The 12,601-nt window shown below is 43.1% G+C and overlaps 1 protein-coding gene across 1 annotated transcript in view; it reads left to right on the top strand.

Annotated features, from left to right (window-relative positions):
* The window catches only part of FKBP4 (FKBP prolyl isomerase 4), a 46,520-nt gene extending 34,543 nt beyond the window's left edge, over window positions 1-11,977 (top strand). Inside the window, exons 9-10 of the mRNA XM_040345243.1 lie at window positions 8,806-9,045; window positions 11,348-11,977. Of these exons, the coding sequence (XP_040201177.1) occupies window positions 8,806-9,045; window positions 11,348-11,470 (363 nt within the window). The 3' untranslated portion in view covers window positions 11,471-11,977. The remainder of the gene's footprint in view (window positions 1-8,805; window positions 9,046-11,347) is intronic.
* Window positions 11,978-12,601: the final 624 nt, after the last annotated feature.

Raw genomic sequence — 12,601 nt, 5'->3', positions numbered from 1 at the left:
CTCGTTAGAGATTATCTCATGAAATGGCACTGTTAAAGGAGTTGTAAAGGGGGGAAAAAAATGTTTTGGCTAAAATTAATGTCTGCAAGGTAGACAGACAGAATAGTGTAATGATTCTGTTAAAAAACAAGTAAATACCTATTAAATTCCTTCATCTATATCACCTCCGGCGTTCTAGTTTCTGTTCTCTCATTCACTTCCTGGTTTGCGGTGTTTGTTCATGTAAGAACTACATTTCCCAATATGCATTGCGGCACGCCCAGTAATTCACACCTCCTTGAAGTCTCTAACACGTAGAGAGCGTCTTGCCGCACAGATGTAGTTCCCAGGAGGGGGCAAGCACGTCACTGACCACCGCAGTAAAGCCTCCCTTCATGGTGGTAACTAACAATCATGTAAATATATTCGCCAGCACACCAAGGATCGTTTTTAAAACGTCCAAAAAATTTCAATGCATAGAAACGATCACCGAAAAAAGCAACGTTTCGAAGTCACACAGGACCTCTTCGTCAGGCAAGTTCACTTGCTTTTCCAGTTCCCAGCTGGTGATCGCTTCAGCACCCTCTTTTCTCACTGGCCACTCTCCAGGAAGGTGTGCGATTGGAATATTTTTGAGTAAGTAACAATCAGACAAGCAGGAAGTGAACAGAACAGAGAAGAAATAGAGCAACTTCTGAGCAAAAGCGAACAATGAGGAGGTGAAACAAGGAATGTCTGCAGGTAAAGGATGCTTATTATAAAAAAAAAAAAAATTTCCTTTACAACCCCTTTAAATGTTTTATGAAGAATTAATTTACAAAAATAAATAACACCAACTTTGTCTATTCCCTCTCTCTTGCCGTACAACTGTACTGGGAAAATGTACTATAGCTGGTGTAATATCGGCTGGTAAGGAAGCAAACTTGAAAGGCTCTGAAAAGTAGTAAGCTATTTCACTTGAACAAATTAAACATCCACTTGGGGGATGATTCTAGTCTGCAGGCTCAGCGGTATAACTGTTTGCCTTCTTACCAGCCGGTTATTACACATCCGGCTGGCAGTTTTTCTTCCCAGTTCTCTCCCCTCTTGCTGCTGGGGAGACGCATAATTAAGTCAAGCGGTGCTGCGGATGGGGGGACGCCCATACATACACACATGCACCTAAATAAAAGGAGGACACGCAGTAGAAGAGAGGTATCACGGACTATCTAGGCTTTGAAGAAGGGGGTACGCCCCAGAAACGCGTCAGCCGTTCAGATGTCAGATGTTCCACTGGCAGGTGCCGCGAGGTCCACTCCAGCTGTCTGAAAAGCGCTTACTCTTGATTGTCTTGTGAGTAGGACTATTGCTTTTTATTCTGTTTTTAATAAATTTTAAGTGGTAATGCACAAGGTCGGTGCGCCCTCCTTTCTTTTCTTTTCGTGCTGCGGATGGAGCAGAGGTGCAGAGGAGTGGCGTTTTTCAGCAGGGAGAGCTCTGTGATCCCACAGCGAGCCACCACACAGCCGGTGCACAATCGGGGAACCACAAGGGCACTGAGCCCTGGACCTACAGCGCAAGATGTACATGCAGATGCAGGGGATGAGGCAAAGTTGTGGGGAAGGGAGAGGCGGTAAAGCACAGGGGGTGATCAGGAAAAGGAGGAGACACTGAAGGGATGGTGCTGGGATTTTTCTCAGGGGAAGGGGCATTTTACCACCCCCACCATCCCAGCACTGTAAGGCCTTGCCCATAGACATACCTGGAGAAGAACGGTGCTCACCTGACAGTCAGATCAGAGCAGCGCAGCGGATACTTGGCTAGGAGGAGGAGGAAATCTGTAGAGCTGATCTGGTATCGTCAGCGCTCACCCCGCCCCCCGATGCAGCTCCACACTTGCCCCTCACTAATTTCCACTTCTCAAATGCGAGCAGGAGAGTGGAAATTGAGAGCTGATATAAGGCATTAAAGTTACATTTAAAGTAAAAGTTTACTAGTATTGTGCATTCTTATTAAATATATTTACAGTGCCTTTGCGAAAGTATTCGGCCCCCTTGAACTTTGCGACCTTTTGCCACATTTCAGGCTTCAAACATAAAGATATAAAACCAATTTTTTTTTATTTTTTTTTAAGAATTGACAACAAGTGGGACACAATCATGAAGTGGAATGAAATTTATTGGATATTTCAAACTTTTTTAACAAATAAAAAACTGAAAAATTGGGCGTGCAAAATTATTCGGCCCCCCTTAATCACTTAACGACCGCCGCATGTATATATACGTCCACAGAATGGCACGTACAGGCATATGGGCGTACATGTACGTCCCTGCCTTTCCGCGGGTCGGGGGTCCGATCGGGACCCCCCCGGTACATGTGGCAGTCGGTTCTTCCGTGGGGGCGGCTATTAGTTTCTAGCTGACGCCTCGTGATCGCTCCCCGGAGCTGAAGAACGGGGAGACGCGTATGTAAACACGGCTTTCCCGTGCTTCACTGTGGCGGCTGCATTGATCGTGTCATCCCTTTTATAGGGAGACACAATCGATGACGTCAGACCTACAGCCACACCCCCCTACAGTTGTAAACACACACTAGGTGAAACATAACTCCTTCAGCGCCCCCTGTGGTTATCTCCCAAACTGCAACTGTCATTTTCACAATAAACAATGCAATATAAATGCATTTTTTGCTGTGAAAATGACAATGGTCCCAAAAATGTGTCAAAATTGTCCGAAGAGTCCGTCATAATGTCGCAGTCACGAAAAAAAACGCTGATCACCGCCATTAGTAGTAAAAAAAAAGAATAAAAATGCAATAAACTATCCCCTATTTTGTAAACGCTATAAATTTTGCGCAAACCAACCGATAAACGCTTATTGCGATTTTTTTTTTTTTTTTTTTTTTTTTTTTTTTTTTTTTACCAAAAATATGTAGAAGAATACGTATCTGCCTAAACTGAGGGAAAAAAACATTTTTTTAATATATTTTTGGGGGATATTTATTATAGAAAAAAGTTAAAAATATTGCATTTTTTTCAAAACTGTCGCTCTATTTTTGTTTATAGCGCAAAAAATAAAAACGGCAGAGGTGATCAAATACCACCAAAAGAAAGCTCTATTTGTGGGGAAAAAAAGGATGTCAATTTTGTTTGGGAGCCACGTCGCACGACCGCGCAATTGTCTGTTAAAGTGACGCAGTGCCGAATCGCAAAACCTGGCCTGGGCCTTTAGCTGCACATTGGTCTGGGGCTTAAGTGGTTAAGTTAATACTTTGTAGCGCCACCTTTTGCTGCGATTACAGCTGTAAGTCGCTTGGGGTATGTCTCTATCAGTTTTGGACATCGAGAGACTGAAATTTTTGCCCATTCCTCCTTGCAAAACAGCTCGAGCTCAGTGAGGTTGGATGGAGAGCGTTTGTGAACAGCAGTTTTCAGTTCTTTACACAGATTCTCGATTGGATTCAGGTCTGGACTTTGACTTGGCCATTCTAACACCTGGATATGTTTATTTGTGAACCATTCCATTGTAGATTTTGCTTTGTTTTTGGATCATTTTCTTGTTGGAAGACAAATCTCCGTCCCAGTCTCAGGTCTTTTGCAGACTCCATCAGGTTTTCTTCCAGAATGGTCCTGTATTTGGCTCCATCCATCTTCCCATCAATTTTAACCATCTTCCCTGTCCCTGCTGAAGAAAAGCAGGCCCAAACCATGATGCTACCACCACCATGTTTGACAGTGGGGATGGTGTGTTCAGGGTGATGAGCTGTGTTGCTTTTACTCCAAACATAACGTTTTGCATTGTTGCCAAAAAGTTCGATTTTGATTTCATCTGACCAGATCACCTTCTTCCACATATTTGTGTCTCCCAGGTGGCTTGTGGCAAACTTTAAACAACACTTTTTATGGATATCTTTAAGAAATGGCTTTCTTCTTGCCACTCTTCCATAAAGGCCAGATTTGTGCAGTATACAGGGACTGATTGTTGTCCTATGGACAGAGTCTCCCACCTCAGCTGTAGATCTCTGCAGTTCATCCAGAGGGATCATGGGCCTCTTGGCTGCATCTCTGATCAGTCTTCTCCTTGTATGAGCTGAAAGTTTAGAGGGACGGCCAGGTCTTCGTAGATTTGCAGTGGTCTGATACTCCCATTTCAATATTATCGTTTGCACAGTGCTCCTTGGGATGTTTAAAGCTTGGGAAATCTTTTTGTATCCAAATCCGGCTTTAAACTTCTCCACAACAGTATCTCGGACCTGCCTGGTGTGTTCCTTGTTCTTCATGATGCTCTCTGCGCTTTAAACGGACCTCTGAGACTATCACAGTGCAGGTGCATTTATACAGAGAGTTGATTACACACAGGTGGATTCTATTTATCATCATTAGTCATTTAGGTCAACATTGGATCATTCAGAGATCCTCACTGAACTTCTGGAGAGAGTTTGCTGCACTGAAAGTAAAGGGGCTGAATAATTTTGCATGCCCAATTTTTCAGGTTTTTTATTTGTTAAAGTTTGAAATATCCAATAAATTTCATTCCACTTCATGATTGTGTCCCATTTGTTGTTGATTCTTCAAAAAAAAATGACAGTTTTAAATCTTTATGTTTTAAGCCTGAAATGTGGCAAAAGGTCGCAAAGTTCAAGGGGGCCGAATACACTGTATATCCATGCAAAAAAGTCTCAGCCTTTAATACTAAAAATACATTTTATTGTATGTAACAGTAATTGACTACACAAAGTATAAAATCAATAACCTCTATCATTAACTATCCAATGACAATGTTGTCAATGACCAGACAAATGCAAACAAACTAATGCCTTGTACACACGATCGGAATTTCTGTCGGGATAAACTCCGGAATTCCGTTCAAGCTGTCTTGCATACACACTGTCGCACCAAATTCCGACCGTCAAGAACCCAGTGACGTACAACACTATGACGAGCCGAGAAAAATTAAGTTCAATGCTTCCGATCATGCGTGGACTTGATTCTGCGCATGCGTGTTTTTTTTTTTCTCCTCCAGGGTTCCATACTGACGACCGGAATTTCCGATAGAAATTTTTTCCATCGGGGGAAAAAAAGAGAACATGTTCTTTCTAAGTCCATCCGGAATTTCCAAAGGAAAAACTCCGATGGGGCACACACGCGGTCAGAATATCCGATGAAAAAATGCCGTCTTGACTTTTTTCCGATCATGTGTACGCGGCATTACAGACTGATAAACATAGGGGGGAACGTCTTCACTGCATGTGCATAAATATATGGGCCATAGAAATGCTATATAAATTTAAACAATATGGCAACATCAGATGCAGAGCCAGGTAATCCTTTTTATGAAAAGAAAATGGGAACAGAAAATAAATAAATCAATAAAATAAAATATATAGCTCGTAGTCATTCAAAATCGTTCGATTGAAAACTGTAGATGAAGTGGGTTGTATGAAACTGTTAAGGGTAAACGACAAAAGGGTATTGGCATATTGGATTATGGCAGATGGATAACCATTTGGCGAGCACAAAAATGTGTGTTGCAGTCCATAGGACACAGGAAAATAGTATAGCGGGTAGGTATATAGTATTATATACCTTACCCGAGATTTAAACAGTGATATGCTGAGTAAAGGATGAATGATGAGATGGCCGTTTTTTAGATTGTCAGCTGGATAGAATTTACCAGGAAAGCCGTGTCTTGCATTATTTGCCAATAAACAGCCGTGCCATGGATCCTGAGCACTGATGCACAATGCTCTGAGTCACAGACTTTCACATGGAGGGGGAGTGATGGGGAAACTCCTGCTTCTTCAGTTAAAATACCCTGTATATCCTACTTTATTGTACATATGTTATATGCAGTGGCGGTGCGTCCATAGGGACGCAGGAGCGCCGCCCCCTCTGGCTCTCTCACAGCCAGTAAAATATACAGATTCATACACTGTATGAATCTGTATATTTTCGCCGCTGCAGCCCACTATTCAGTTGACCGGACATTGAGCATCGGTCAGCTGAATAGTGGCAGCTGACTGGCTGTGTGGAAGTGCCTATCGGGGCCAGCGGCCCTGATAGGCTGTCCGAGTACAGCCCTGAGGCTGTAATCGGCTTCCTTAAGCTCATCCTCGGGACATACCGGCCGTGCGTCTGAGGATAAGACTGACAGGCGTCTCAGCCAATCAGGTAACCTGATTGGCTGAAGCGTCATCGAGGGTGGGATGAGGGACATTTAGGGACGTAAAAGCCATAATGGTAAGTGCCAGGGGGGGGAGTACTGGGCACAGTGGCGACAAGTGGGGGCACAGTGGCGACAATTGGGGGCACAGTGGCGACAATTGGGGGCACAGTGGCGACAATTGGGGGCACAGTGGAGACAATTGGGGGCACAGTGGCTGTGTTTGATGGCATAGTGATGACAATTGATGGCGCAGTGGCTGCGTTTTGATGGCATGGCACAGTGGCTGCGTTTTGATGGCATGGCACAGTGGCTGCGTTTTGATGGCACGGTGGCTGCGTTCTGATGGCATGGCACAGTGGCTGCGTTTTGATGACACAGTGGTTGCTTTTTGATGGCACAGTGACTGCATTTGATGGCATGGCACAGTGGTGACAATTGATAGGTACAGTGAGGCTGCAATTGATTTTTTTTTTTTTTTTTTTTTTTAACCCCAGGTGACAGGTGATACAGAAAGCATGCTGCTGCTACTAAATGTCTTAATGGAAGTAGGCACGGGCAGCTTGTATAAAGGAACCTGCCTATGACCAGGGAGTCCATCACGCATAATGATTCTGGGTTTCTATGATTCTCTGTGCAATGTAGACAGACCATGGCTAGTGGGCGGGTCTTGCAGGAGCTGTACATAGCTTCTTGAAAGCATCACAGCACCCTGCCTAAGTACTCCTCTCAATAGCCCTCTGCCCTGATGCAAGCAGAAGTGATGCAAGTATCACAATGCATGGGTTTGTGGATGTCAGTCTGGAAGAGTAGGCATTCCTAGGCCGACCGTATTTTCAAGCAGACCTCCTTGGGTAACACCCACATGTAATGCTGATTAAAGGAACTGAAATCCAATTAATCAAAAGAGTGAGCCAGGACAGTCGGGATGGGGAGTGCAAAGGGCTATATGGTGCTAGACATCCTCCAAGCATGTTTGAGGCCGTTCTATCTGACTTGCTGCATTTTTAAATGTACAGGGTGGGCCATTTATATGGATACACCTTAATAAAATGGAAATGGTTGGTTATATTAACTTCCTGTTTGTGGCACATTAGTATATGTGAGGGGGGGAACTTTTCAAGATGGGTGGTGGCCATTTTGAAGTTGGCCATTTTGAATTAAACTTTTGTTTTTTCAATAGCAAGAGGGTCATGTGACACATCAAACTTATTGGGAATTTCACAAGAAAATTTTAAAATCGCGGTAAAATAGCTGTGTTTTACCGCGATTTTAACGCTCCGCTATAGGCGTATCCAGTGTTAAAGGGGTCTAACCTGCCTGGCGGTATCCCCGAGCGTGACTCAGGGTGGATTTTCGATGCTAGGATCGGTATCCCCGAGTCACGCTTGGGGTAGCTGTGCAGAGCGTGCAGCGGCGCGGCTTACCTTCGCAGCATCCACAGACAAGTTACTCACCCTGTCCCTGGATCCTGCGATGCATCCCCTGCTGTGTGAGCGAGCGGGTCCTCGCTGGATTCACAGTGTCCCCGTGTGCCGCCAATCTCCGTTCCCTGCGACGTTACGACGCACGGGGGCCAAATTCAAAAAAGTAAACAAACACAATACATACAGTATACTGTAATCTTATAGATTACAGTACTGTATGTAAAAAATACACACACCCCTTGTCCCTAGTGGTCTGCCCAGTGCCCTACATGTTCTTTTGTATAATAAAAACTATTCTTTCTGCCTGAAAACTGTAGATTGTCCAAAAGTGTCCCTTTATGTCAAAAATGGTTTTAGAGCAGCTAAAAAACAGCGATAATTAATTATTATCACTTGCAGAATTGTGCGATAGCGATTTGTGGGAAAATACGTCATAAAAAAATAAAAGTAATGACAGCGACAATTCTGCAACTGAGCAAATTTCAGTGATTTTGAGTTGATTACATTATTGAATAATTCTTATTATAATTATATTATTTGTTATAATTCTTTATAATTATGTATTATATTATAATTTATAATTTTGTTTTTAAAAAAAAAATCATACCCGGGATGCCTACAAGACTCTTGTTTGGTCAGATTTAAGTGAGTTATTCCTAAAAAAATTACAGACCTACAGTATAAAACGCCAAATTTCCTTGCAAAATAATTGTACCGCTTTTGGTACGTAATTCCAGACAGAATCATACCGCCAGGGAGGTTAAGAAACATCAGTGGCTGTCCTAGCTTCATTCAGCAAGAGCCCACAGCCTAGCACTCGCCGCATGTCACTGGAGAGCACATTGAACACCTTTTATAAGTGGTAAGAAACTTAATAAAGTTACGTTAAAAGCAAGCACACCATTGTTTTTCTTGTGAAATTCCCAATAAGTTTGTGTCACATGACCCTCTTCCTATTGAAAAAAACAAAAGTTGGATTCAAAATGGCTGACTTCAAAATGGCTGCCATGGTCACCACCCATCTTGAAACGTTTCCCCCCTCACATATACTAATGTGCCACAAACAGGAAGTTAATATCACCAACCATTTCCATTTTATTAAGGTGTATCCATATAAATGGCCCACCCTGTACATTGTGGGAAGATTGCATTGAAATCAAAGTAAGCCATTTCAGTTCAGGAGAGGAGCCTGTACAACTGCACAAGACTGGAGTGAAGGCTGGAGTTCTGCTTTAACAATAAATTTGTCTCCCCTACAGGCACTAGAATTCGAACCCAACAATGAGAAAGGATTGTTCCGCCGAGGCGAATCCTACATAGGAGTGAACGAACACGAGCTGGCAAGGGATGACTTCGCTAAGGTGATCCAGCTTTACCCCAATAACAAGGCAGCACGAACGCAGCTGGCCAAGTGCCAGCAGCGTATACATGAGCAACACCTGCGGGAAAAGAAGATCTATGCCAACATGTTCCAGAGGATTGCGGAGAAAGAGGAAAAGGTGAGAGTATGCATTGTGGTTGGAGTGGCAGTGTCTCATCAGAGAACATTTTTAATTTTAAAAAAGATTTAAAGGGGAAGATGAATAACCCAAAAGAGAGAAAAACACAATTGAAAAGCATTAGTAGTCAGGTGTTCATGTTCTGCTATTAACCTTAAAGTGAACCCTTTACAACCACTTTATGCTACAAGTAAGACTATATTAAGGCTTACCTGTAGCTACCCTGGAAATCTCCTACACCTAAACGGTTTAGGAGATATCCCTTGTCCCCCGCACTGGGGCAAACTGAAGCAATGGGCCATTGCTTCAGTCTGTGTGCCGTTACCGGCGGCTCCCGCTCGCATAAGCGGGAGTGATGTCATTGCGGCTCTGGCCAATCACAGCCAATACCAGGAAGTAACCCCCCGGGGTGATGTTGGCAGCCGGAGCAGTGTACGAGGACTGCAGGGGGGCTTTGATCTCGGGTAAGAAATTCATAATGAGCTAGTATGCTATGCTATATTTTTTGTCTTGCAGGGTGTTTTTTTTTTTTTTTTTTTTTTTTCGGGGTTTACAGCAACTTTTAATTTTGTATGTATCTCCAAAAAAAAAAAAATATCATGAAAGAATTCAAAGCCCCTGTTTTTACTAACTGGGGCTCCAATAGGATTTCCCATTACTTCCTGTCCTGGTTAACCATGTCTTAGGCCAAATTAGAAATCTGACGGGTTCTAGCCTTCCCTACTCTACTAAAGAAAAGTATTTTATTCCTGTTTGTGATGCAGTTATATAGTTCCCTCAGTTCTTTTCTAGTGAAACATTTTCAGCAATAAAAGGGAATGTTGGGAAATTTCGAAAACTGAGCCTCAGGCAGCAGTATAAACTTGGCAGGGGTTATAATATAATAAAACTATAATCCTGACACTTTATAAAACTCTGGTTTGGCCGCATCTGGAGTATTCCGTCCAGTTCTGGTCACCAATCCTCAGGAAGGATGTGCTGGAGAGAGTCCCGAGAGGGGCAACAAAATTAATGGGACTGGAGTATTACAAGCACTAAACTTATTCTCCCTGGAGAAGAGGTGCTTGAGAGGAGATATGATGGTGGCATACAAATGCCTCAATGGTGATCCCAGCGTAAGAAAAAAGTTTCTATCTCAGGGCTTGTAAGAGGACACAGGGCCACACAATGAGATTGGAGAAAGTGGTTTAACCCTAAGCTGCACAGAGGGTTTTTCACTGTTGGGGCGTGGGGAAACGCTCTTCCACAATTGGTGGTGTCAGTGGGGAGTATTGATATTTTTAAAAGACTCTTGGACGTGAATTTTAGTGAACACAACATACAGGGATATGGCAAATGATTATCAACACTGACACGTGCACCTACACAGGTTTAACTGGATGGACGATTGTCTTCAACTTTTACCTACTATGAAATGTTTCTCACTGTATCCAAGACAAAAATTAAGGTTTTAGCAGGATATACATATTAAGGAGACCTGTCGCCACACTATGAATTGCAACAAAAATCTGCCCATAAGATTTTATGTCTATTTTCAAGGGTAACGCCACTTTTGTAGGAAAAAAAAAAATGACAAAAAATATAAAGTCATATTGTAATTATTGAATGTTCTTAAAAATAACCTTTTCAATCTGCACCGCTGTAAAATGCAATGCCATGTGTCTACCTGGAGGCCTTCTGTACAAAGATGGGCCACAGAAATTTAATTACCAGCTTGTGTTATTTGGCTTGCTAATTTTCCCAAAACTCTGCCCTGTGATACCAGTCTGATTTTTTTATTTATTTTTTGGCATCCCCCTGCAACAAAACTGTCATTTTTGGCGAGAAACTCCAAAAGGTAAATCATGTCTAAAGGGATGGAGACCGTGCAACAGCTGATTGATAATTATAAAACCACTCCCATACAGATTCACAAATATCATGCCTCTGGAAGTCATGACTACGACTGTCAGGCTTGCAATGCCATGGGACTTGTAGTTCCACAGCTGCAGTGCCGAGGTTGCCTACCCCTGCTATTGTCTAGTCTTCACCCCTGCCCTGGCAGCTACTTAAAATAAGGGTATGTAGGGTGGGAAGGGACAGATGAGCTGAAGAGGCATGGGCTATGAATTGCAAGGAATGAGGAGGCTTTGCTAGGAAATTGGGTCTTCCTAAAGTGTCAATTCCATAGCAAGTTCACAGTCGCATTGCAACTTGATAGAAAGAGGAGGACTGCATTTAAAATACTTGATTTTTCTGTGCAGTAGTTTTTATTTTTTTATGGTGGTGACAGGTTAAGTTATTTTTTTATTTCCTGTTCTAGGAGCCTTCTAAAGTCCCCGAAGAGCAGTCCCCGGGCACCACTGATGTAGAGATGAGCGACGAAACATCCACAGAAGAGCCTCGGCACAACGGAGCCACAGACGCCGAAATCAGTGAAGCATAGGAGCAACTGAGCGAGTCCCTTTTTATACAAATCAGTCCGTCTCTGCACCAGTAGGGTAGGGGTTATGAAGATTTGTTACGAGAGGAGGGTGGGGATGCGGTTACCTGTACAAACTTTCCACACGCCAGTACACCCATAACCGCTGTTCAATCTCTTCATTCCAGCCTGTTCACTCATTCTATCTCAGGAGTTTATATCCCATCGGACTATCAGGAAAGAGCACAAGTGAGATCCTTTCATCTGATTGGCCACCAATGGGAAATTGTTTACCTGCACTCTATCGTTCACACTAATGGTTTTGAGGAGTACCTTGTCAATACACCCCTCCTGGGGGCCTTGATGGGTTCAACTCTTAAATCACAATTTCCATGTCAGACTCTGGTTTAGGTGCTTAATTTCTGCCCCTTCTTATCTGCTGCAGTTTTTGTTTCTTATTTTATTTTTGTTCATCATTTGTAATGTTTGTTTCACTGTGTTCATCTCCTGTAAATAATAAATAAATGTATTATTGGTGCTTATTTTGTGATGACGGCTTTTTTATGAATATCAAAAACTTGGTTGTGGATTAAAATGATACGAATATTAAAATTTGGGGGAAAAAGCAAAAGATGGAAAGAAAATAGTCATTAGCAGGGGCCTTGGGCTATGGGGCTCTTTGTTGTGAGGGGTGCAGTTAGGGTGTTAACCTCTGCATTACCTGGCCATCTCCTATACTGTGTGGGTTTAAGTTTCCAAACTGCTAGCTCAGTCTTGCAAATCACACTGGGAGACTAGAGATTTGCTGTTGTAACCGGCTGCGAGACGCTGTCGGTGTGACAGCCATCCACTTTCTCTTTAGGAGCTCTGTGTGTTCCTAATTAACCGAGTACAATGCTTGAGTGTTGCAGTTTACACAAGGAGAGCCATGACTGTCCTTTTGGAGGCAGTAGATAACAGGGATCACAAGCAAGCCCTCCTAAATCAATCTTGCTTTCCCAAGGCGTCTTTCAGGACAGCACCTTGAGAGATAATGACAACCCACAACCATAGGAAACACCTTTTTCCACCAGATCTTTAAAGGGAGATACCTCCCTAGCACACCTCAGTTTTTGTTTCCTCCGAGCCTGGAGGGAACCTCTTCTGTGAGGGGAG

Source organism: Rana temporaria, chromosome 3 (genome assembly GCF_905171775.1).
Source record: "Rana temporaria chromosome 3, aRanTem1.1, whole genome shotgun sequence".
Taxonomy (NCBI): Eukaryota; Metazoa; Chordata; class Amphibia; order Anura; family Ranidae; genus Rana; species Rana temporaria.
Note: the sequence above shows the minus strand (reverse complement) of the source record. Positions and strands in the feature narration are given on the sequence as shown.